The sequence below is a fragment of the Rattus norvegicus genome, chromosome 5 (genome assembly GCF_036323735.1).
Source record: "Rattus norvegicus strain BN/NHsdMcwi chromosome 5, GRCr8, whole genome shotgun sequence".
Lineage (NCBI taxonomy): Eukaryota > Metazoa > Chordata > Mammalia > Rodentia > Muridae > Rattus > Rattus norvegicus.
In genome coordinates, this window is record NC_086023.1 from 144,426,052 (window position 1) to 144,451,287 (window position 25,236).

Consider the following 25,236-nt stretch of genomic DNA (forward strand, 5'->3'; position numbering starts at 1 on the left):
CAGCAGCCCTCTCTGACTCCAAGAGGGATCCTCTGGCATTCACACATATCTTCTAAAACAAACAAACAAACAAACAAACAAACAAACAAACAAACAAACAAACAAACAGGGCCTGGAGAGATGGCTCAGTGGTTAAGAGCACTGGCTGCTCTTCCAGAGAACCTGAGTTCAAATCTCAGCAACCACATGGTGAGTCACAACCATCTGTAGTGGGATCTGATGCCCTCTTCTGGTTGGTGTTATCAGGATACAGCTACAGTGTACTCACATACATAATTCCTTGAAAAACAAAAACACAAACACGAGGTGGAGGAAATTATTATTAAAACCACAGGAGTGTGGGAAGCTTGGAACCACAACCAGTCACGGCGGCTCAGCACTGGTGAAGATGAAACAGAAATGCTGAGCATGCATGAGGCTAGCCCAAACTACAGTGAGTTCCAGGCCTGCCTGTGAAGTCAGGTTCCTGCATTTTTGCTTCCCCAACCCCATCAATAATGATAAATCTGTATAGGAGACACGATTGAAAATATAAGATGCAATTTTGTTTCCTATACGATAATAAAATCAGGGCTGGAGAGATGGCTCAGCGGTTAAGAGCACTGGCTGCTCTTCCAGAGGACCTGAGTTCAAATCCCAGCAACCACATGGTGGCTCACAACCATCTGTAATGGGATCCGATGCCCTCTTCTGGTGTGGCTGAAGATGGGGACAGTGTACTCACATGAAATGAATCTTAAAACAAAAACTTAATACCACTTCCTTTCTCCAAAGGAGGTACTACCAAAAAGCAAAACCCCCAAATAACGGTATCCCCAAATATTTTGACAATCCCAGAGACCAACAGCAATGGTCTTCCGGCATACCTTGAAGGTGGGGCCAACCCATCCAGGTACTATTAATAGTAGTTGGACTGGAAGGAGCTAAGGTTCTGCTGAGGAAGGAAGCTGTAGGAGTGGGTGGGGATGGTCGGTGATGTTTACAACTCTCTCCTATGCTGCTTCCACCAAACCCATCTCACAATAGTCTCTGTGGTATCAACTGAGAGATGCCTCCGGGTCATGACCTTGCCCTTAAGCTTCTGACAAAGCGCACTGCACACAACTCAGCTTTGGTCTTTTTCCAGAAAAAGACCACCAGACTGCTGTGAGACAGCAGCTACTCAAATGCCATAAATCTGACAGCAGATGAATGCCCCATCCATACCAACCTAAGGCAAAAGGGGCTGGAGAGATGGCTCAGTGGTTAAGAGCACCGACTGCTCTTCCAAAGGTCCTGAGTTCAATTCCCAGCAACCACATGGTGGCCTGATGACCTCTTCTGTTGTGTCTCAAGACCGCAGAGTGCTGAGAGAAGAAATAAAAGACAAAGGAGGAGGAGACGGTTTTACCAGGACAGTTGTTCAGAGACTGGTTGAAGAACAAACTAAACAGGTAAAGACAGAAAAAGAGAATGAGGAGCAGGAAGATTACAGCAGATTGCCATAGTTTGAGAGGAGCTGGATTGAATCGGTCAGTCAGCCTGGATTTGAGCCGGAAGACCTGAGTTGATTCAATTCTGAAAAGGGTGAGTTTATTCCGTGGCAGTAAGTCTCAGGGACGGAAAAGATTCTAGGTCTAGATCAGACTGTACAGAGGTTTAGAAGCTTCCAGGACTAGGCCTAGGTTAGCGGATGGAGGCAGCGAGCCTCCGAGACAACAGGAGAATGAAGATACTTTCATAGCTGTGAATGGGTGGTGGGGCATCTCTAACCACTGCCTCTGATCCTGGAAACTCATTCCGTTTAGGTGAGTATAGCGCAAAGCACGGTGGGAGGGAGTAGCTAGTCTTAGTTGGAAGTGTCTGCCAGTGAAGTGTCAGGCTGTAAACGTCTAGGAAGCTACAGTGGTTTTTGCTCACACTTGGAATTCCTGAGAAAAGTTTTACTGTATCTCTTGGGTTAATGGGTTTGCTACTGCTCTTGGAGTCCTTGACAGGCCACACCCATATGGATTTTACTCACTTAGGGCTCCCTCTACTTTCCATGCCACCACTCTACATAAATAAAAAATTTAAACAGAAGAAAATTTGCTACTCAAAACAACAACAACAAAAACAAAAAACCAAAAACCACAGTATGTTAAGTTTTGAATAAGATGCTACCCATAGATTTGTGTATTTAAATATTTGGTTCAAAGTTGGGACTATTTTGGATAGATTAGAAGTATAGCCTTATAGAAGGAAGTATATCACTGTGGTCTTAAAAGCTCACACTCCGCGTCTCTGCCTCGTGCTTGCGTCAGGTGTGAATGGGAAGCTTCTGTTCCAAGTCCCACGAACACTTAACTGCAGTGCAGAGACCTGCAGAGCACGACATTCTGCAGGGCCACAGTGCTGACTGTAAGGATCCACACATCTGAAACCTCAGTATATACCAAATAATTTACGTACATTATAAACTTAAAAATCTGGGGCCATGGAGATAGCATAGTAGGTAAATGTGGCCAAACACAAAGACATGAGTTCTATCCTGAAACACAGCATGTGGCGGAGAGAGGTGACTCCACTCAGTTCTCCTGTCCCTCAGATATGCATAAAGGCAAACGTACATACCACACCCACACACCTGTATACATACATGCACATACCACACACACACACATACACACCACATACATACATAACCACTCACTCGATGTCAGAGTGAGGACTTTGGGTAAAGGTGCTTGTTGACCACAGAACATGGTAATAGGTCGGGTGTCCTTTGACCACCACATGCATTGCTGATACATATATAATGTACATACATAATGTTAATAATTAAAAAGGGGGGGGGCCGATAAAATAAAGGTACTTGCCACCGACCCTGACAACCAGAGTTGTCTCAGAACTCCATGGTATTGAAGGAGAAGCAATTCAAGCCAGATGTTTTCTGACTGCCACACCACATTGTGGCAAGTGAGACATGAGACAGGTACAGTTTTTTAAAAAGATTTTTAAAAATTTTTATATTGTTGGGAACCTCACATCATTTGCCCCAATCCCACTCATTTCTTCCCTATCCCCTCATACTTGCCTGCCACCCTTACAAGCTGTGCTGGAAGCTGTGGTGTTAGTGTGTCCCACACGTACTCTGTCCAGACGTTGTTTGCAAATGTTTATTGCAATGACCATGGGTCTGGTGCAAGGCCTCTGGTGGCTTCTGTTACCGTGTGGAAGAAGAGTCTCTCTCTCATCAGTGCCACTGCCCAGCAGACAAGAAGCAGAGCTGGCTGGCTCTCTTGTGACACTACCCTTGGGTCCAGCCCCCCACATCCAGGGCCAGCTCCACTATCCTGCTCAGGCGAGGGGCAGGACTAGCTCTCCTGTTCTCACTGTCCCAGTGCCGGCTCTCCCACCTGCCTTAGGTGTCAAGGGGTGGGGGTGGGAGACACTGCTGCATGGCAGACAAGAGATGCTTTCCCCCACACAATGCCTTCTAGGCCGGCTTATCCACAACCCCCACACACCTAGGGCCATCTCTACCGTGCTGCCCGGGTGAGGTGCAGGGCCTCCTGAGTGCTGCAGCAAGTGAGGGACATGACAAGCTCTCCCAGGAGGCCTAGGTGAGGGGTAGGACCAGTTCGCACAGCCTCAGACATCAACATGTCCCTGGGCTTTGGTGGTAACAGACCCCTGCTGCTGCAGGGCCACAGACCCAGATGTGGCTCCCAGTGTCAGCACTGGCCAGGACCCCACCATGGTCCCAGGTGGCATCACCGGCTACTCACATCGGGGTGTTCTCCACTACCCTCGGGCCTCCAGTTCTGCCTCTCTTCGTTGTGCCACACCGTCTGCTTCTCTTTCTCTCTCTTCCATTTCTCCACACTTACTTGCTCCTCTTGGTGGCTCTCCAGGGTTTCCGAGTGTTTGGGATCCTCTCAGGAGTGATGGCATGAGTGGGACCCCCATTCATGCTTTATGGTGCCCACCCATCCCCGAGGCCTGGGGGGGATAGGGGAGGTGCCACACTGATGTTCATCTCAGGTTAGCTCCCTGTCTGGGCCCCATGGCACTAGTTTGGTGGTCATTTCAGGCTGGCTCCTCTCCTAGCCCACCCAAGTGGCTATCTGTCTAGAGTTCACTCCTGCTGGGAAGTGTGGTCCCAGCTGGAGCTCTTCTAGACTTGGGCTTCTAGTCCTGGGAGTCCGTCCAGGCCTGCTTGGCCCCACAGTGGTGGTCGTCCCAGGCTCACCTTTTCTCAGGGAATGCTAGGCTCTAATCATTCAGAGATATTCATGGATCAGAATACTGAGCAAAGACATAGTCCCTCCCCTGCCACCTACTGACGCACACGTGAAGTAGCAGCTCCTCCTGCAAAGCCTGGGCCTCCCCGGCAGGAGAGCTGGGTAAGATTTTCAGGGCCGTCTTATGCTTGGAAGCCTACAACGTGTCACGCCTAACAAGTAAGGAATTGTTTCACTGCACAGAGGAGAAAACTGAGCAGTTTTTCCCATTTCCTTAGGGTTACACAGAGATAGCAAGAAAGACCCCAGAGCCTGCGACTCTTCCAGTGTTACAGGGCCTCACGATTAAAACACCTCAAGGACAGGACAAAGGACCACAACGAACAGAGCAGTGCAGGAAGGTGGGCACTGGGTCCTCACAATCTCCTCAGCTCTCAGACAGCCACTAGGAAGAATTTTTGTATTCATGTGGGACTTGACTTCATTTACAGGAACATTTTACTTTCCATGTTTTGGGAAGAGTCTTATAAATTCAGGAATGTTGAATGGGACACACAAATGGTCCATGTAGAGAATCTGGTAGAACACCCAAGACCCCTCTACAGACTAAGAAACCCACATCCTCATCGAGACCCTGTGCACACGTGAGAGCAAGCGCATACCCTGTCAAGTCATGGCCAACACTCACAGTGCCCCGACCTTAAAAGAGGTTTGCCCAAAAGACGTGTGCATGCTGCCAGCATTTCTAGCTACTGGGACTTTTAATATGGTTAAAAATTTCTATAAATGGAAAAAAGTCTTGACAGGAAGAAAGCAAGCCACAGGAAGACGGTAGTGAGGCAAAGCCTTTACTTGACCGAATAAAATCCAAGAAGTTTCCTGGAAGCTGCTTTCTTTTTCTTTTTTTTTTCAATTTGACACCTCAGATCATACCAATAAGAGCGAATAAAAAATGTATTTAAAGTTCTTTAAAACCACAAAGAAAAAGAACTCACCCATCAAATACAAATATACTATTTTATTCTAAGGGAATAGCTCTGTGGTTCCTGCGAAGGGAGAATCCAGAGACAGTTAAAGGACGGGAAGAGCTCAGGCGCTAGTTCTTGGGTTTTTTTCCCTCGCTCCCCCAGAGGGAGGAGGGAGTAAGTATGGTTTTACACAATTTAAACAAAATAGAAAAAGTAAATAATTTGACACAGCAAACAGCTACACTCACGAGGAATGACTGATGATCAACCAGTTTTTAAACTCAGTCTAGGGTCTGAAAGCCCTGTACTGACATGCAGCTCAGGCCCTGGCACGTCATTTATCCGGGTAGCAGTTGTCCTCTTAACAGATATATTTTTTCCTTTTTGGTATTTTATAACAATTTATCTACTAAGCTAACAGTGTTTGTTTTCCATACAACTATAGGTGGGAAATGTCAGTGTTTACACAAATCAAACTGATACAGCAGGACTGGACACCTGGTGTTTCTGATGGTTTATTGGTGACTTATCGACAGGCCAACCGCCTTCCTCCAACCAATCGAGGTCTGGAAGGAAGACGTTTCCCCATCAGAAACGACAACACAGATGGAATTAATCATACAGACTAGGGCAGATTTACTTCTTTCACACAATTTTAGTAACAAAAAGGATATTTGTTACAAGCAGAGGGACGGAACCACAAGTACACAATGTCAAAGGCCCATCTTAAAGTTCTGTTGTATTTAAATGACTTTTATTTGTTTAAAAAAAACAAAACAAACAAGTTGCTACTCCCACCTATAACATGGGACATACTGAAGTTTTAAGATGACACTTTGGAGAAGCTTATGACTTCTCTCAGTTCTGCTGTAAGCTCAGATTAACTTCAATTAAAGAAGCTAAGTAATTATCCAACATTATTAAAAGCTTGATTCAAAATTTTGTAGGAAAGAAACTGAGAATGGAGATGCGGGAGACAGCCTGGTAATGTCACATACACCTAGGCCTTGCAATCCTCATGAACTAAGACAGCTAGAATCTGAAATAATGCAGCGAGAAGACTGCATGGATGTGTAAGGTCAACCATCTCGTGCTCCAGCCCCAGCATTCCTAACTTTCAAGTTTCTTGGGGCAATAAGGTCAACTTCCAAATGCTTGTACACGGAAACCTATGACGACTTTCCCTACCGTAACTCGGACAGCTACATAATACTGTGTCTTTGTGGGATCACCCACACATTTGTCAGAATTATGGAGACAGATTATTCCTTTTGAAATGACAAGGGCCTCCAGAGGCTGGTACGAAGGACAAGCAGCGTCATTTGGGAACAGAAAAGTAAGACAGGGAAGAAAGGCTGCCATGGGGCAAACTGGACACAAAGGGAGGCCCCACTTCTGCACAGCTGAGGCCACGGGACAGCAGCACCCAGAGAAGTGGGCATTTTAGTGGGTTCTCTTTAAATACTTCAAGACACCAGGGTCTAATGGGCTCCACAGAGTTTCTGTGTACAGTTAGCTTCTGGAATATCATCCTTCTTACCTTAAATTACCCACAGCTGAGAAAGCAGGACCCTAGTGAAAAGGGGCTCACTGACAGTAATGAAGGGCGTGTCCTCTGATGTGAGGGGCCTTCAGTTAAAAGACTAAAGGCTTCTACCCTTCACATAAGTAGGGTGGCAGTGAAAATCAATCCAGACCACTATCTTTTCATAACAACGTGAGTATTTTTATTGGCTCTTCCAGGCTGAGCCCCACTGTCCTCATCTGACGCACTCTCAGCTCTGCTCTGCTCTCTCCTGCCTTTCATGGACAGCTTGCTCAAGTAGCTACTGCAGCGGCCAGGGTCTCACTGCAAAGCTACCCCCTTCTAACTAAGGTTACCATGGTAGAATTTTATACAACAGTTTTCCTTAAAAATATTCCATAATTTCTTATTCCCAAAGAAAATAAGACTATGCACCACTCAGAAACTGGTTAGTCTTTCATGATGTCTGTGAACTCTCCCTGCCAATTCACCCACACTTCTCCCCTCAGGTTTCATTTGCAGCAACACCACGGCTCAGAAGCCGTCTGTTTTCCCACCAAATAAGCAAGTCAAGAGAACTTGGATTTCAACATCTTTCCACCAGCTGAGTGCATTCACAGCTTGGTGCCTACCAGTGTGCATGAAAGCAGGAAGCTTCCCTCCATCTTAATCTGATAATTCCACGTCAGAGTCTTCAGACTTGGCTTTGGCAAGTTCTTCATGTACCTCCCTCACCATGAGAATGCGCGTCAACATGGTGTCCAGGGTCCCAGGGTCTATGGGGAACGTGGAGTACCACATGGGACTGTTAGGAACGCACGAGCGCTCGGGCTGAAGGTAGAACACGTCGGTCCTCTGCTTCACACTCTCAGAGCTGTCCGCAGGAAGACACGAGCACAGGACAGAAAAGAAAGCTGTGGTCAGAACACACATCACCCCTCCTTAGCTAATGGTTCGCGACGGCTCCCCATCTGGTCTCACTCTGTAAGTGGCACCAGAGCCACAGGGACAGCGGGTAACAGGCCTCAGGAGGAAGAGGAGGCTGTGATAAAGAGGGCGCACGGCTGGGGTGCTGCGGTGGGCGGGGCAGACACACGGTGGAGGAATGAGGATCAGGAAGTTCAGGGGTCATCCTCGACTACAAATCAAGTCTTAGAATAGCCTGGGAACCATGAGACCCTGCCCCAGCCCCCAAAAAGCATAAGCACTTTAAATGGGCCAATTTACAGAGGCCACTTAATACTACTATTTTTTTGACCAAAACTCTGGACTTTGACTGTGGATAAGGGGAGAAGTGTGCCACCCTCTGCATGGGGATGGGCCTGTTTTGATGCTGGCTCTTTAAAATATAAAACTCAATTTCTTCAAAGCTTTCCCCTCCTTGAAGGTTTAGCCAAAAAACCAGCCTCAGAATTTGTTTTCTGTACAAAAAAATAAATCACTATAGATAAGACCCTACAAAACAGTGCTTCAGAAGGTCAAATGAAATGTGATGTTTTTCCCCTTTGGAGAAATTTTGGGAGAAAAACATTAAGATAACAAGGCTGACTTCTTAGTTCTAAATCCACGCGGATAAAGGATGGAGAAACTATGAAAGCAGAGGCTGGCCCTGTGCCACAGTCAACTGTGCTTCTGGTTCCCAGTCCCTGAGGTTCACACTGTGCTGGGCGGGGGACGCTCTGTGCTCAAAGCACAGAAGCCCCTTACCATTTAGACAGGTAAAACTCGTAAAGCCGGACAGGGCACCTCAGTGGATTGTCCGTGTTCTCTGCCATCTCCACACCCACTGGAGCCTCCTCATCTTCATTTCGTTTCCTCTTGCCAATAGTTAGTTTATCTTGAGACAGGAAAAAAATCAAAGATTTGTATAAGTGCCAACATACCTCATAATCAATCTCTGCTTCACATCCAGACTGTAACTCCTGCTCTTCCATTTATCCAACAATATTTGTTAAGCAACTATGTGCCAAGTGTTTTGTTTACATGCTAATCACTAGGCCTGTCCTGTAACATGTATGTTCTCTTAAACAAAGAAGAAGCCTTGTGACAAAAGTGACTAGGCTGGGGAATGTTCTCATCTGGAGTTTGGCTTTCTCAGGAGACTGGATCAGGGACAGGGCTCATAAACGGAAGCATCTACATGGATCTATATGGATCTATAAGGATCTACATGAACCTATATGGATCTCTCCTCAGAGCACTAGCACAGACTGTGTTCTCGCTCTAGTCCCCCTGACTTGTGGATTCTAAGAAACGGATCAGAGTTTTCATTTGCTGGGACAGGACTCTACAGGGCTAGGCTGTCAGACCACACAGGCAGGCACCAGAAGGAGGCTGCTGTTTCTCACCTCTACATTCAGCAATCTAAACCGAACTCTGCTGTGAGGATGTAAGATCCCAAGACGCGAGCGTGCATCATTCAATCTAAGCACTGTGTACACACGTGGAGTCAGAAAATAACTCTGTAGCACCAACTCCCTCCTTCTGGCTTTACATGGGTTCCAGGGATCGACTTAGGTCATCGGGGCTAAGAAACAACCACTGTCACCTGCTGAGCCATCGTGTTGCCCCTCCATTTTCTTCTTGAGGCAGGTTCTCCCTCTCACTATCCTGCAGTTTAGTTAGAGGCTACACTGGCCGGCCAGCAAGCCTTTAGCTATCCACCTGCCTCAGCCCTTCAGTACTGAGGTAAGACATGTGCATCATCACTGCGGGTTTCAAAGGGAGCTGGGGATCCTAATCCAGGTTCTCGTGCTTGCACGGTAAATACTTTTATCCACTGAGCCAGAGCCCCAACCCATTTTTTTAAAAGATGTTTCTGTTTATATTTGTGTGTGGGGTGTTTTGTTTGCATGTATGTCTGTGCACCAGCTTCATGCAGTGCCCAGAGGCCAGAAGAAGGCACCAGTTCCCTCTGGAAGCAGAGGCCCAAGCAGCTGTTGTTAAGCTGCCCCGTGGGTGCTGGGAGTAGAACAGAGACGGCCCAGTGCTCTAACCCGAGCCCTCCAGGCCCTTCCAGGCCCATTTTTACAGTTACTCCCAACAAATGGCTTAGGGCTCTCTCTCCAGCTATGAGCATTATTGCTCTAAGACAACTCACTCCAGCTTCCGACACAGAAAGTAACATGCAAGTTACTTTAAAGACAAGTTGAACTTATTATCAACATTGTCAAGTACTCAATCAAAAGTGGAAATAACCAACTGCCTCTCCCTCCTTCGCTAATATTACCTAAGAGACAAAGCAGACCTTCAGGAGGAGAACCAGGCCTGCAACCCCAGCCCACAGGAAGCCGAGAGGGATGTGTGGCTTCACAACTCTGAGGCCACTTTAGGAAATACAGCTGAGTTTAGGCCAGCCTCGGATACAAAGTGAGATGTCTCAAAAAGCAAGAACCAAAACAAAACTACAAAGTGGATGACATAAGCACTATGCAACGGCCAGACACAGACACCGGGGGACAGGGTGAGGCAGCTGTGTTTCCCCAGCTAAAGGAGCAACTGCAAACAAGCTAATATGTACAGGACAACGTGACAACTGCTCACAGGGTTTAGATTCAGAAAATTTAAGTCTTCACATTTTGAGTATGTAATTTATTCTTAAAGTAATTATCCAACAGGGAGAACGGAATATTGGTGTAAATTAAGAACTTCTCGTGTGTACATATGCTGTATGTACATGACGGCATAGAGCTGTAATTGCAACTCTCAGGAAGGCTGATTTAAGAGGGTTATGAGGTCAAGGATAGCCTGAGCTACTATATACTAAGGCAAGGCCTAAAAAGACCAGAACCAAACACGGACCAAAAGTTTAATTTTAGTTCTACGATAGCAGTATTTTTCAGACGTTGAAGACACAGAGTCACTTAGTCTGTTTCTGAAACGCATGATCTCGATCCACTTAGTGAAGCCGCAGCAGCAGCCTGCTTTAGGCCAGCTTCTGGGTTCTTTAGAACTTGAGAACTGACTAAAAGATGCTAACTAAAGCGAGAGGTCAAAAACAAAGAGCCCACCAGATTAAAAGCCAGGCATGTTCTTTTAACTGTTAACTGCTGACTGGCACCTGGAAGCGGTGACCTCATCGCCATGGTTACAGATTTAAACACCTTGGTAAGTTTTAAATGTTGACTATTTGTGATCTACCCAACTAAATTAGGGGGCACTACACAATTAAGTCAGCATTTCTAACTTAAGTTAATAAAATTACAACAAACCAAGAGTCCTCTCATTTTGAGAACTTGTACATACTCAGAAACAGAAAAACATTCAAGTGTTAAAAGCAAATTTCGGGGCTGGAGAAATGGCTCAGCGGTTAAGAGCACTGACTGCTCTTCCAGAGGTCCTGAGTTCAAATCCCAGCAACCACATGGTGGCTCACAACCATCTGTAATGAAATCCGACGCCCTCTTCTGGTGTGTCTGAAGACAGCTACAGTGGACTTATATATAATAAATAAATAAATCTTTAAAAAAAAAAAAAAGCAAGTTTCCGCATGCCGTCCATGACCTTCAGTGACGGCCGCATCAGCACTCCAAGCACACACCTGGCTCCGACTCTTGCTTCTGTGGCGGCGGCGGGAAGAACCTCAGGTACGTCATCTTGGTACTGTACTTCAGAGTCCTGGTCCGCCTCATCACGTGGGCAAAGGAGAGCTTCAAGTGCTCGGTGACATTCTTCAGTTGGAAGTATTTGGTATTGAAAAACAGGAGGGTGTTCAACAGGACAATGGGCGAGTAGGCACCCAGCTGCTTACACTCCCACAGGTGCTCTTCTTCGATGCGGGAGAACATGTAACCTAGCGGGGTGGACAACAGCAGCCATATAATCCCCGCTTCCACAGAGGAGCACAGGAGGACAACGAGTCCTGCTCTCCCACCCCTTCTCTGTGGGTACACAGAAGCAGCCCAGGAGAACAGCACTCTAGCTAGACAGACCCAGCCCTCCATGGCAGTTTTTAGTCGTTCCTGAGAAGGCCACTTTCTTTGAACAACTTTTTGTTGAAGAAAGCAAAGAGCCATAGACAGTAAGGCTTATTTATAGACGTACTTGAATTTCATGCAATTTTCATGTTTCATAAGTTTCATAAATGGGGAGGTGAGAGGGAGGGACTAGAAGGAGGAAGATATTAGGATAAAAAAGTAAATAAAAATAATAAAAACAATTTTTTTTTATTAGCTCAGACAGAACCAGGACAAAGCCAGATTTGGTCCACAGGGAGTTAAGCAGCTACTGGCCAGCCCATCAGATTCATGTTTAGTCAGTTCCTTCTGTTTAGCCACAGTCACTGGGGAGCACATGTACCTCTCTCCTGCCCACCCATTCTTAACTTGCACTAACAGCCATGCACCTCAGGACTGATTGGAATTCGTATTGAAAAGGCCAAGGTCTTAACAAACTGTATTGTTCCTTGTAGAGGATTCTCCATGTCCCTCAGTTCAGGTCTAACCCAATGCTCTCTCAATTCTCTCTGTTGCTGCTTCTATATTCTATTCTTGGGAGACCATCCATGAACATGACTTTATTACTTCTAAATCTATGTTGCCAGCTGCCTCTCTGTTAAATTCATCAAAACAGCACGTGGCTTAGAATGCTTCACAGGTTCTCCAGAACTTAACAGCAAGGACACATTCATGTTATTACCCTAACTTCTCCAGTCACAGCAGCCCGAGAGTGCGAGTGAACTTTTCTAACAAGGGGTAAAACAAGTACAGATCACCAAGACTCTGAAAAGATCACCTGTGCATGATGGAATGCACTGGGTAAATCCGTAGTGACTAGTATTCAGCTTTCATGATGCTATCAGACAAAACGCTCTAATCCCCACTGTACATTAGTTTCATAACCAACTGTTGACAGTAAGTGCTCGGCGATAAATCTAAGACTCCGTCCTTAAAAGCGGAACTGAATTACTCAAAACAGATTATATTGCAACATAGGAAATATTTAGAAATCAATTTATACAAGTATATCAGAAAATAATTAAAAACAATCCCCTTACCATTAGGAAGTATTGTAGGCTCCCATATTTTCAAGAGTTTGGTAAGTTCAATCATAAATCTGGAATAGGGCTCCGTAAAAATGTTATCTATTCTACCATTTTCAAACAGGTACTAAAAGATAAAAGAAGGAACACATACCGGTATAAAGAAAGTTCAAGTTTAGCAAACATTTTAAAAAATGGTTTTGTCTTTTAAGGACAGCCTCTTCTACTCCTGTCTGTCCTGCATAGCTTCTAAGCCTATACTGCAGGTTAGAACACCAGGGTTCAAGTCCAAGGCTCTTGCATGGAAACTGGAACCATACTTGGCACTGAATTTGCAAAATAAAGTTCATATGCAAGATTCAAGATAAGCACTGACCACTGAACTCAACCCCTAGCCTCTGTTTCTGTCCTTTTAACAAAGTCATTTCCCACGTTTCAAAAACAGAAGACAGACTAAAACTCAGCCAACAAAGCCAACCAGCAGGAAAATGCAGGGTATTTTAATCTTACGAAATGCACATTTGTAAATACAGTAATATATAAAAGATGCACAGTTTTAAAGAGGTCTCCATCCTGGGTAAGGAATGAGATATGAATGTTAGTCCTTGCCACTCCCATTCAACACTGTGTTGAAAGCCCTAACCAGAACTATGCCAGAGAAAAATATCAACCATTCACACAGGAAATAGAGTCAAACACCACCTCTCCCTTCAGATGACAGGTTCACATATATGCGCTTACAACGAACAAGTGGTCAGAGCCAACGTGAGCTCAGTAGGTTGTGGGACATGGACAACAAAGTCCTTTTTCTCCAAAATGGCACTGGACCACCCAAGTAGGAAGTTAAAAAACCATCATAAAGGTTAAAACACTTGGACTAGAGAACAGCCCAGCGCTTACAAAAGGAGTAAGTTTGGCTTCGCCCCTCTACCATGTGAGCAGATGGCCTGTGCATGCCACATAGTAAACTCATTTTTAAACATATTTTTTAAAACATATTTCATGCAAATTAAATATAGTAGTACAGAACAAATGGACATGATTCTCTATACTGCTGGTAAGGCAACAAATCACTCAAGATCAAATAAATGACCTCAAAATATCCCTGTAAAGGCTGAGGAGACGGACGGCTCAGCCCTCACTGCCCTTGTGGAGGATCCAGGTTCAATTCCATTCACAACCACCTGCAACTCCAGTTTCAGGATGCCCTGATCATCCTGCACATCCAGATCAGATGTCATTGTTGGATGAGTTTCCTCATTCACTTCTACATTTTATTTGGTGGGGGAAAAAAAAAAAGAGCTCTTATGGACTCTGATCACGTTCTGTATGTCAGAGTCTGCCTCCCCAGTGCTGAGGTACAGGCAGACACCATGCCAGCTCTACATGGGTTCTGAGAATCTAAACTCAAGCTTATGCAGCAGACACTTTCATGACTGAGTCTTCTCTCCAGCCTTCTGTTAGAACTCTAGGTTCACTCCAATATTACCCACAACTCAAATATGAAGTCAACCAGTGTGTGTTGTCTGAATGTGAAATGGTCCCATATACTTGTGTGTTTGGAAACATGGTCTACAGCTGATGGGTACTGTTTTGGGAGGTTGTGAAACACTTTGAGACATGGGGCCTACCAGGCAGACCTTTTGTTGTTAACAGCCCACGCTCAGCTTCTGGCTGGAGCTGTCTAAGTGGTCAGGGTAAGAAGAAGCCATAAGGGGGCTGGAGAGATAGCTCAGAGGTTAAGAGCACTGGCTATTCTTCCAGAGGTCCTGAGTTCAATTCCCAGCAACCACATGGTGGCTCACAACCATCTGTAAAGAGATCCGATGCCCTCTTCTGGTGTGTCTGAAGACAGCTACAGTGTACATATAATAAATGAATAAATCTTTAAAAAGAAAGCCAAAAGCTCCCACCACCACACTTTAGCTATTACAGTGACTGCAGACTCCGAACTGTGCCAATATAAACCTTCCTGCAGAGTTACTGCTGTCAACTATGTTGTCACAGAGATGAGAAAAATTAATATAATGTACATAAACAGATGAAACAAAAGGAGGTACCCATGTACAGTACAATACCATCAGCCTTTAAAATTAGAGACTGTGGCCATTTTTTTAAAAAGATTTATTCACTTATTATATATAAGTAGCTGTCTTCAGACACAGCAGAAGAGGGCATTAGATCCTGTTACAGATGGTTGCGAGCTACCATGTGGTTGCTGGGAATTGAACTTAGGACCTCTGGAAGAACAGTCGGGGCACTTTTTTTTTTTTTTTAAGATTTATTTATTTTATTTATATAAGTACACTGTTGCTGTCTTCAGACACACCAGAAGAGGGCACCAGATCCCATCACAGATGGTTGTGAGCCACCATGCGGTTGCTGGGAACTGAACTCAGGACCTCTGGAAGAGCAGTCAGTGCTCTTAACCACTGAGTCATCTCTCCAGCCTGAATGTGGTCATTTTAAGTAAATAACATGACTAGGCTTAGAAAATATTATGCTGACTGAAAAATGCTTAGTACAGGAAGAAAAACACAAAATGTTCTCATTTTTTGTGGCTTTCAAACTGTGAATGTTCAGCTAGTTAGAAGCAGATTTTCTGGAGTGTTGTGACATAGAAGGGAGTACAGATGATAGTAATATGCTGTACATTTCAAAAGATGAAGAAAAAACAAGACAAACCAGGAAGATTGCTCAGGAGGTAAAGGCCCTAGTTGTCAAACTAATGACCTCAGTTTAACTCTCAGGACCCACACAGTAGGAGAGAACAGATCCCCACAAATTGTTCTTTGGCCTTTACAAAATGCATTGTAACACACCTGTCACAAAATAAACGAATAAAGTTCTTTTCAAAAAGTGGGGGAGAGAATTTTAACATTTGTACCATAAGGAAATTATAAAGGCTCAAAGAGATAATTATACTTGATCTGCAATATGAATTTGTAGATATTGCCATTTAGGTGCTGGGAACTGAGTCCAGGTCTATTGCAAGAATATCAATTACTCTTAACTACCGAACCATCTCTCCAGCGCCTCATTAACCATTTTTTACTTTGCTTTGCTGCGTGTGTCTATGCCTCTCTCTATCTGAGAGAAAATGAGGGAGACTGATACTGCATTAATATATAAGTTTTATGTTTCCCTGTTTTGAAAAATAAATTTAGAGGACCGAGATGCTGTTTTTAAAGCATCTGCTATGCAAGCAATTCCTGAGGTTTGGTCACTAGGAGCCCAGCAGTCTTGAAGCTAAATTATACATACCAGGCTGGCCTCAAACTTCCCATGATCCTTTCTGCTCTCTTTGAAAGGAAGGAAGGAAGGAAGGAAGGAAGGAAGGAAGGAAGGAAGGAAGGAAGGAAGGGAGGGAGGGAGGGAGGGAAGAAGGGAGGGGGCTAGAGAGATGGCTGAGATGGCTCAGAGATCAAGAGCACTGACTCCTCTTCCAGGGGTCCTGAGTTCAAATCCCAGCAACCACATGGTGGCTCACAACCATCTGTAATGAGATCTGATGCCCTCTTCTGGTGTGTCTGAAGATAGCTACAGTGTACTTATATATAATAAAATAAATAAATAAATCTTTGAGAGAGAGAGAGAGAGAGAGAGAGAGAGAGAGAGATTAAAACTAATCTAAAGGATATCCTTCACTGAAAGAAACAACTAAGTACCCTATTGTGCTAAATAAGAACTAAGTGAAGCAGGATGGGGGGTGGGGGGAGGTGGGCGCAGGGAAGATATGGCTTAGTGGATGGATAAAACACTTGCTGAACAAGCATAAGTTTGAATCCCCCACACCACAGCAGTCCAAGAGAGGCGTGGCCAGACAGGCCTGTGGAGACATGCAGCCCCTGGAATTGGATGGTAAAGTCAGTCTAATTCAAACATCACAATTTGGTGAGATCCTCTGTCTCAAGGGAATAAAGCCGAGTAATGCAGGGAGATACCTGACATCCAGGGCATGTATGTGCACCCCCACGCGTGTGCACACATGTACACATACATACCCCCCTCTCGCATTCTCTCTCAGACAGACAGAGGCATAGATACACACAGCAAAGCAAAGCAAAAATAATTAATGAGGAGCTGGAGAGATGGTTCAGCAGTTAAGAGCACCTAAATGGCAGCTCACAACCGTCTGTAACTTCGGTTGCAGGGGATTTACCAGACCTCTTCTGATCCCTGAGGGCAAAAGGCATGCACATGTGCCTGGGAAGAAGTTAGGACCTGTAGAAGAGCAGTGGTGTTCTTAACTGCTAAGCCATCTCTCCAGATTGCAAGCTCCCTACTTTTGGTTTTGAGATAGGTCTGTGTAGTACTGATTATCCTAGAGCTACACAAACTCAGAGATCCTTTGCCCCTGCGTCCTCAGTTATGGGGTAATAGATGTGGGCTACCCAACTTGGCATTTACTTTTGTAATTAAAAACAAAACAGGGGTTGGGGATTTAGCTCAGTGGTAGAGCGCTTGCCTAGCAAGCGCAAGGCCCTGGGTTTGGTCCCCAGCTCCAAAAAAAAGAAAAACCAGACCAAAATATCCACTTGTTTAAGAAAGTCAGATTTAGGGGCTGGAGAGATGGCTCAGTGGTTAAGAGCACCCGACTGCTCTTCCAGAGGTCCTGAGTTCAAATCCCAGCAACCACATGGTGGCTCACAACCATCTGTAAGGAGACCTGATGCCCTCTTCTGGTGTGTCTGAAGACAGCTACAGTGTACTTATATATAATAAATGAATAAATCTTTAAAAAAAAAAAAGAAAGTCAGATTTATATCACACAGAGACAATTACCACTGCATACATTTTTACTTCCTGTTGTAAATTTGTACCACTACGTCATTACATAGTACACAGATGACTTGTACTTTTGTTTACTGACTGTGTCACTGGACGTTACTTTGTTTGAAATGAAGTCTCACTATGTGGCCGTCGTGAACTTGCAGTTGTGCTGCTCCATCCTCCTAAGATGAGATTGCAGGCATACGCTACTGTACCCACATTCTAACTTATAAGTAAACTGACGGTTAAACCATATGCTCAGTGCTATGATTACCTCTATCTACTTACCTCTCACACTTGGTGAGCACCGTCTATATCTAGTAACTGACAAACAGTTCAAACTTAACTGGAACGGGTGGTTTAGATTTGTGACTATGTAATTGCTCCCAAACTTGTAATCCCACTATCTCAGTATCTCCAGTACTAGAATTATAGAAGCATGAACCAAACCAGTCTAGCCATATACAAATGTTGAAGAAATACTGAATAAAAATTTCTTAAATAAAAATTAGGGGAAATAGGAGGAAACATTCCTAAATCCTATACTCAAAATTGCTGTGGAAAGTGTGCATTGCCTGTCGCTGCTAAACTCTTCTCTTGGACAACTGATTGTTGCAGATGGAAGGGTTCCTCTATCTGTTATGTACTCTGTACGTCGAAAGAGCATTTAGACAGCCATAGCTACTTCTAGGTAGACTGCTATTTACACACTTTTTCTTCGTTTACCTGTAAAATACACAACCCCTTCTTTCTGATTTCTCAATTTAGATTATGAAGGGCTATATGTTTAGACTTTTAAATTGGGGCAGTTGTTCCCTAAAAAAAGTTTACAGCAAACTAAATGACAGTATACATTTGTTTTCAACTTAGTTCAGAAGTTATCTCAGGGGATGAAACCACAATCAAACGTGTAATTATAGAAACTGGTACCTGCTGAATTCCAAGGCACAGGTATAAGATGCTGTCTGGGTCATACTTTTCACCATTGGGTCTCCGCACCTCTTGGATAAACTGGCATAAGCCCAGACTCAGCTCAGAAAAAGTGCAGGACAGAATATCTTCCTTCAGTTTCATAGAGCGGACTGTGGAAAGGGAAAAAACACATCTGAAACATTAACTTAAAAGTCTACTGTTTACTGCGTCAACATCAGCACCATCAAGCCCCAAACACTGTACTGGATCACAAAGACATTGTAAACAAATCATGACAGCACACACCCGTTGTCTGAGTTCTTAAGATGCGGAAGCAGGAGGATTCTGAGGTTTAGACTAGCCTGGGCTACACAGAAAAAGACTGTGCAGAGTCAAAAAAACAAAGAACAGATTCTGTTTTTCCAGTAGAGAAATGAAGACGGTTTACTGCTCACGGTAGTGTACCAGGTACTATGCATGACTGAAGTCTTGATTAACTAGGACTTTATGAAAGTAAACAAAAGAAGTTGGGTGTAATGGTGTATGCTTTTAATCCCAGCGCTCAAGAGGGAGAAGCAGGGGGTTGGGGATTTAGCTCAGTGGTAGAGCGCTTGCTAGCAAGTGCAAGGCCCTGGGTTTGGTCCCCAGCTCCGGAAAAAAAAGAAAAGAAAAGAAAAAAAAAAAAGAGGGAGAAGCAGGCAGATGTCTTTTAAGTTTGAGTTCAGTTTCTTGTGTCTTGTGTACACAGCAAATTCTGGACAGCCAGGGATACATAGTGAGGAGAGGGAGACAGACAGAAACAGAGACACATAGAGAGAAACAAAGATACAGAGAGACAGAAAGAGAGATCTAACAGGGAAGAGTCCAGTTAAGAGTCTGAAGGAAGCAACATAGGGATACAGCACAAAAAGTGAAGATTTAAAAGGCAGCCAGGTAAAGAATGCCAATTTGAAGATGCAAAAGATTTCCCAGAAAACAACATTCAGTAACACTTTTCCTGGATTGGGGCTTCACTGCAGCAGTGAGAGAGCTTGCTTGTATGCACAAGGCCCTAAGTTCAATCCCAAGCCCAAAAATAAACTGTCATGGTGGCACATGACTGCAATCCCAGCACAGGCAGGAGGATCAGGAGTTTGAGGACACACACACACACCACACACACACACACACACACACACACACACACACACACACAGAGAGAGAGAGAGAGAGAGAGAGAGAGAGAGAGAGAGAGAGAGAACGAACAAGAACACATGCTCAAGACCAGCTTCAGATATGTGAAATATGGTTCTATATGGGAATTGGAGAAAACTGGGTTTCTACTAAGACCAAGTAAATTTGAAAAACCTAACACTGTACCTACTTCTGAAGAAGTCAAAGTATTCCCAGGCTTACTGTGTATTAAAGGCACTGGTGAGATCTGCAGAGAAGTGCTGCACAGCTTCCCCTCTCTCAGAATTTATTAGTACAGGGTATTTCAAATGACACAGAACACCATCATGCTCCTAGAAACACAGCTAGAATACAGTACTGCTGCTGCTAGGTCATTAAGTGAAATGGTCAGATAAACTGGGGAACAGGAAGAAAATATAAACAAATTAGGGCCAAGCCTGAGTTTCATGTGCTACACTAAGATGAAAATCACCGTTTCCAGCAGAAGTTACGCTGTCTGTACAGGGCCCACTGGAACACGCTGCTTTCTGCATCCCAACAGGCTGACACTTCCCAAAGATACACCTGGGATTCTTTCACGCTGGCTCTGACAAGGGAAGGGAGGACCCTAAGACCGTCCCTGTACGCAGCATATCTGGAGAGTAACAGATATTCTGCAGATTCTGTGGAAAAGTAAGTAGAAACAGCTGGACAGTTCCTGTGCCTATCAACTGAGACCAGGTAATCTCCAACAATATTACCAGTCTGGGTATCTGTGTCACCACCCCCACCCCCACCCCTCGTGTGTGTCTCTTTTTTTTTAGTTTTTTGAGACAGGGTTTCTCTGTCTAACTCAGAGATCCGCCTGCCTCTCTCTACCTCCCAAGTTCAGCCACTTTATTTATTCTTTCACTCCTACCATTTTTCCACCCACATTTTGTTTTAAGTTTGGGTCTGACTAAGTTGCCAAGTATTGAACTTGCAAACTCAAATAATGGTCATTCCTTTGCCTCCAAATAGCTGAAGATATAGGAACTACAGATATATTGCAGCTGGGTCTCTGTTTTCTCAATGAAGAATGCTATACAACAGGGAAACGGTACAGGCACAAGCTCCCAAGAGGACATTTACAGACCCTTTAGAGCACAAAGGTTAACATCTGATTGACACAGACTGTGAATCATCACAGCACAAAGTAGCAACGGCCTCCTCTGATCAGAACTGGTGAACTCCAAGACCAGCAAACAGGCCACCAAAATAAAAGTCAAAACCCGATAGTCACCTACTTGTAAGAGAGAAGGTATAGTTGGAAAATCTCAAGCCCAAACCACAATATCTGACAGACAGACAGCACTGAGTGAAAGCAAAGGTGACTCAAGGGGCCCAGCCCCACCCAAGCAAACAGCAGGCTTTGGCGGTGTTGTTCATGTGGTCCTGGCTTTGGTCGTGAAGGATACAGGAGTGACTGTGATGTCAGTCTTCCTCTGCTGTTAAGGAGAGACACTTAGGTCAGGCATGTGGCAGAGGAGTCCCTTCCTGGAGGACCAGAGAGGCTATTTGTACAGTTATGGGAGTAAAGCCTGACTGCAGTGGAAAGGCCCCAGATGTTCGAGATGCCGGAGCCATCAGAGATGCAGACAGGAAATGAGATCAGCCCAGGAGAGAAGTTGGCATCAACAAAGCTGGAAGAGTGGAGCTGTCTAAACCATCTGAAATCAGACACAAAACTACAGGATTCAAGTTTGCCCTGCTGGGTTTTGGTCTAGCTTTGGTCCAGTATTTCATCAGTATGCCTTCTTTCCTTCCTTTTGAAACCTTAACAAATATTCTGTGTCAGTGTACATTACAAGTACATAATTTGCTTTTTAATCAAAAATGCTTTGGGAAGCATTAGAGGGTGCAGTCTTGTTGGACAAGGTATGTAACTAGGAACAGGCTTTCTGAACACTCATGCCTGCCTGCCACCATACTGCCTACTGTGACAGTCATGGACTCTAATACTCTGAAATGGTAAGCCCTAAGTTAAACTCTCTTTTACTAAAAAAAGAAAAAGCAAAAATCACCTCACATCATTCATACTGAATCTATTGGTATACAACACAGTAATAAAAAACAAAATACAAAAACAGTCTAGATTAGCATATCAAATCCAATGACAAGTGAAAACTTGTGAAAGTCTAAAAGAAAAAGTCATAGTACATGAGTGCTATATTTGAACTCCTTGACTCCAAATGGTGAGGCACTGAAGGCAAACATTAAAAGGCACTACGGGGGGCTGGGGATTTAGCTCAGTGGTAGAGTGCTTACCTAGGAAGCGCAAGGCCCTGGGTTCGGTCCCCAGCTCCGGGGGAAAAAAAAGAAAAAAGAAAAAAAAAAAAAGGCACTACGGGCCTTGAGGCTGGGGCGATGGATGACTCAGCAGATAAGCACAACTGTTGCTCTGCAGACGAAGAGGGCCCGGGCTTGATTTTCCAGCGCCTACGTGGTAACTCAAAGCATCTCTAAATCTAGTTTAGGGCATCTGACCTTCTCTTCTGCCCTCCTCAGCCACCAGGCACGCATGTATGCGTGAATGCAGGTGAAACACGAATACACATAAATATATCCTAACATTTTCTAAAGTCACAGGCATCTGAACAGCAGGGATTATTTCTACAGAGCAGCAAGTCTTTTTTGATTTTTTTTTATCCAAAGTATTATAAAATCCTTATAGTTTAATACAGTATATTATATAGACACATTAGATTACTTGGAATTATTTATAAGCTTAAAAATAAAATTAATGGGGTTGGGGATTTAGCTCAGTGGTAGAGCGCTTGCCTAGCAAGCGCAAGGCCCTGGGTTCGGTCCCCAGCTCCGAAAAAAAAAAGAAAAAAAATAAAATTAATTAAACATGCTTTATAAACTCAATATCAGTTGTATACATAGTAACATCTCTACAACTGGGGATAGAAAATCACTCTTAGGACTCAAAATCTCAAATTTTAAAACTCAATTCAGCACCCTTTCTCTTTTGGGGGGGGGGGGTCTTGACATCATTGTGCAGGTGAAAATTACCCTGAACTCTTGATCCTCTTTCCTTTAAATCAACATTATTATTAGGGGCTGGAGAGATGGTTCAGTGGTTAAGAGCACTGACTGCTCTTCTAGAGGACCCAGGTTCTTGTCTGAGCACCCACATGACAGTTCATAACTGCCTGTAGCTCTATTTCTAGGGGATCCAATGCCCTCTTCTGGCTTCTGCATGCACCGGGCATGCACATGCAACCCAGATACACAGATACACATACATGCAAAATATTCACACACACAAAAGTTTAAACCCCAATAGTATAAACAACTATAGCAAAGAGACAGAGCAAACTTTACCTTTACAGCCTTGCTCTGAGGATTCTTGAGAGAGAGCCTGGTCCTGGGCACTTCCTAAGGAGTCAGAACAGGGACTAGCAGAGGCATGTTCACCTCCTGATGAGAAAAATAAGACAGGTAAATAACAATAATCAAGTGGACTCTGTAGAATCAAGGTCCAATCATCTTTGATTCCATTTCTTATATCCACACATCCGAACACAATGTACAGTGAGCACTTACCCCCACACTTCAGATCTCCTTGTTCATCCTTGGCATTTTTCCATTGAACCCAGTTCTTCCAGGCATTTACCCCATACATATACTTCAGTGTCATCCCAGACACAGAACAGCCTTGCAGGGCTCCTTGGATAAGACTCCTGGGCTCCACAGGTACGACAGACTTCTTCCTCCCCTGTGAGAATTCCAAAAATTAAACCAACTTATTTTTAAATTTTAAAAGTCTAAGTTCCCAGAGAAGAAAAGAAAATAATCCTAATTGAGAAAAAATATTTTATGTCATATAAAGATTTAGAATTCAGGGATGAAATGTTTTTTAAAACAATCCTGTTCATTTAGGCGTGGCGATGCACACCTGTTCCAATCCCGAGGAAGCAGAGGGAAGAGGACCAGGAAAGTACAAGGTCATTCTGAGCCCCACAAAAAGCTCAAGGCCAGTCTAAATGATGTAGGACCCTTTCTGAAAACTCCAGGAAACCACTACAGGAATTACCAACGTTCAAGAAACTAAGATATAACCATTACCACTGTTCTATCATTAGCTCACTTGAATAGGTTATAACCCAAGCTATAAAATAAGCCTCTGGAAATCATTCACACAAGAATAAAACTTAAAGCCAATACTGAAAGAATGTCAAGAAAACTCTTCCCAAACCATAAACAGTAACCTGTAAATATTGCATAGATCAAGGAAGAAATTACAGCTACAATTAGATATCCTATAATTTGACATGAAAATCATAAAACCCTGTGAGGAGGTATGTTCAAAGTACTGACAAGTTTTTGCAAAAGTGAAAGAGCTCTGTTGTCCAACTCAGACATGGCATGGGTGAAACTCAGGATACTGGCCCCAGTAAAGTAGTAAGGAAGGGAGGGAGGGAGGGAGGGAGAAAACAAGAATTAAAAGCCTAAGATCTACAACTTACAGTTTCTGTGTTAAAATATTGAAGACCGGCCATGACCCCACACGCCTGTGATCTTAGCCCTTGGAAGGCAGAGGCCGGTGGATTCTTGCAATTTTGAGGCCAGCCTGATCTACTTCGCCATGGCTACACAGTTGTTACCCTGTCTCCAAAAGGTCAAAGCGAAGGGGTAAGATTAAGAGAAAGGCTGATGTAGGCCCACACCTCTTCAGGAGATTATGTATTGTGAACAATTTATGAGTGGGAAAGGCTACTACTCCTGTGGGTGAACTTAATGTAGTGACCCATCAGTCACTACAAACAATGAAACAAGAGGAGTCAGCTGACAAGAGGAAGAGAACTATTGCAATGAGGACCAGAAAGGGTACTGGGGGAGAGAGGGAAAGAAGAGAGGGGGAGAGGGAGTGAGGGAGAGGGGGAGAGAGGGAGAGAGAAGGGAAGAGAGGGGGAGAGGGATAGAGGGAGAGGGAGGGAGAGGGAGGGAGAGGGAGAGAATGTCATCTAAATACACAATGTGCTTGTATCAAAATATGATAATGGAATCCATTGTTATATATAATTAATGTGTGCCAGCAAAAACATTAAACAAGGAAATAAAAAATAGGGAAAAACCAATGTGATAAAAAGATTTAAAAAAACTGATAGGGGTTGGGGATTTAGCTCAGTGGTAGAGCGCTTGCCTAGGAAGCGCAAGGCCCTGGGTTCGATCCCCAGCTCCGGAAAAAAAAAAAAAAAAAACAAAACCTGATAAAATGGAAGTTGGCCCTTTAAAAAACTGTTTAAACAATGGCAATTCTTTAGCTAAAATAACTAGGAAAAAATAAGAATTTAAAATACCAAGAACACTGTCATTGTAGAGATAAAAAGAAACATCACTGCTGATTTTAACTTGTGAATTGATGCTTAAAATCTAAATAGAATCCTGGTGACTGGATTGACGGCAGTGAAAGTGCTGGCTGCTCTTCCAAAGGCCATGGCAATTCAACTGCCTGCAGCTTGAGGTTCAAAGACTCCAATGCCCTCTTCTGGAATTTCTGGGTACCAAGCATACATGTGGTACAAAGATCAACACTTATATACCAAAATAACTTAAATTAAAAACAAATTTATATAGAACACTTACATCAGTAAATCTGGCAAGTTACATACAAAGACTTAACTCACTAAATGTTGTGCATGAAAAGTACAAGACTCAGAAGAATCTCAAAGT

At 44.0% G+C, this 25,236-nt stretch overlaps 1 protein-coding gene and 1 pseudogene across 10 annotated transcripts in view; both read right to left on the bottom strand.

Annotated features, from left to right (window-relative positions):
- Positions 1-4,225: 4,225 nt before the first annotated feature.
- Positions 4,226-4,350, bottom strand: LOC120103340 (small nucleolar RNA SNORA17; annotated as a pseudogene).
- Positions 4,351-5,203: 853 nt separating this feature from the next.
- The window catches only part of Zmym4 (zinc finger MYM-type containing 4), a 120,493-nt gene continuing 100,460 nt past the window's right edge, over positions 5,204-25,236 (bottom strand). For all 10 annotated transcript variants that reach the window (XM_039110031.2, XM_063287760.1, XM_063287761.1 and 7 more), the window contains 7 exons: positions 23,107-23,278; positions 22,885-22,980; positions 18,382-18,533; positions 12,694-12,805; positions 11,239-11,490; positions 8,406-8,535; positions 5,204-7,572 (listed from right to left, as the gene is read on the bottom strand). In XM_039110031.2, coding sequence (XP_038965959.1) covers positions 7,365-7,572; positions 8,406-8,535; positions 11,239-11,490; positions 12,694-12,805; positions 18,382-18,533; positions 22,885-22,980; positions 23,107-23,278 — 1,122 coding nt within the window. In that variant the 3' untranslated portion in view covers positions 5,204-7,364. The remainder of the gene's footprint in view (positions 7,573-8,405; positions 8,536-11,238; positions 11,491-12,693; positions 12,806-18,381; positions 18,534-22,884; positions 22,981-23,106; positions 23,279-25,236) is intronic.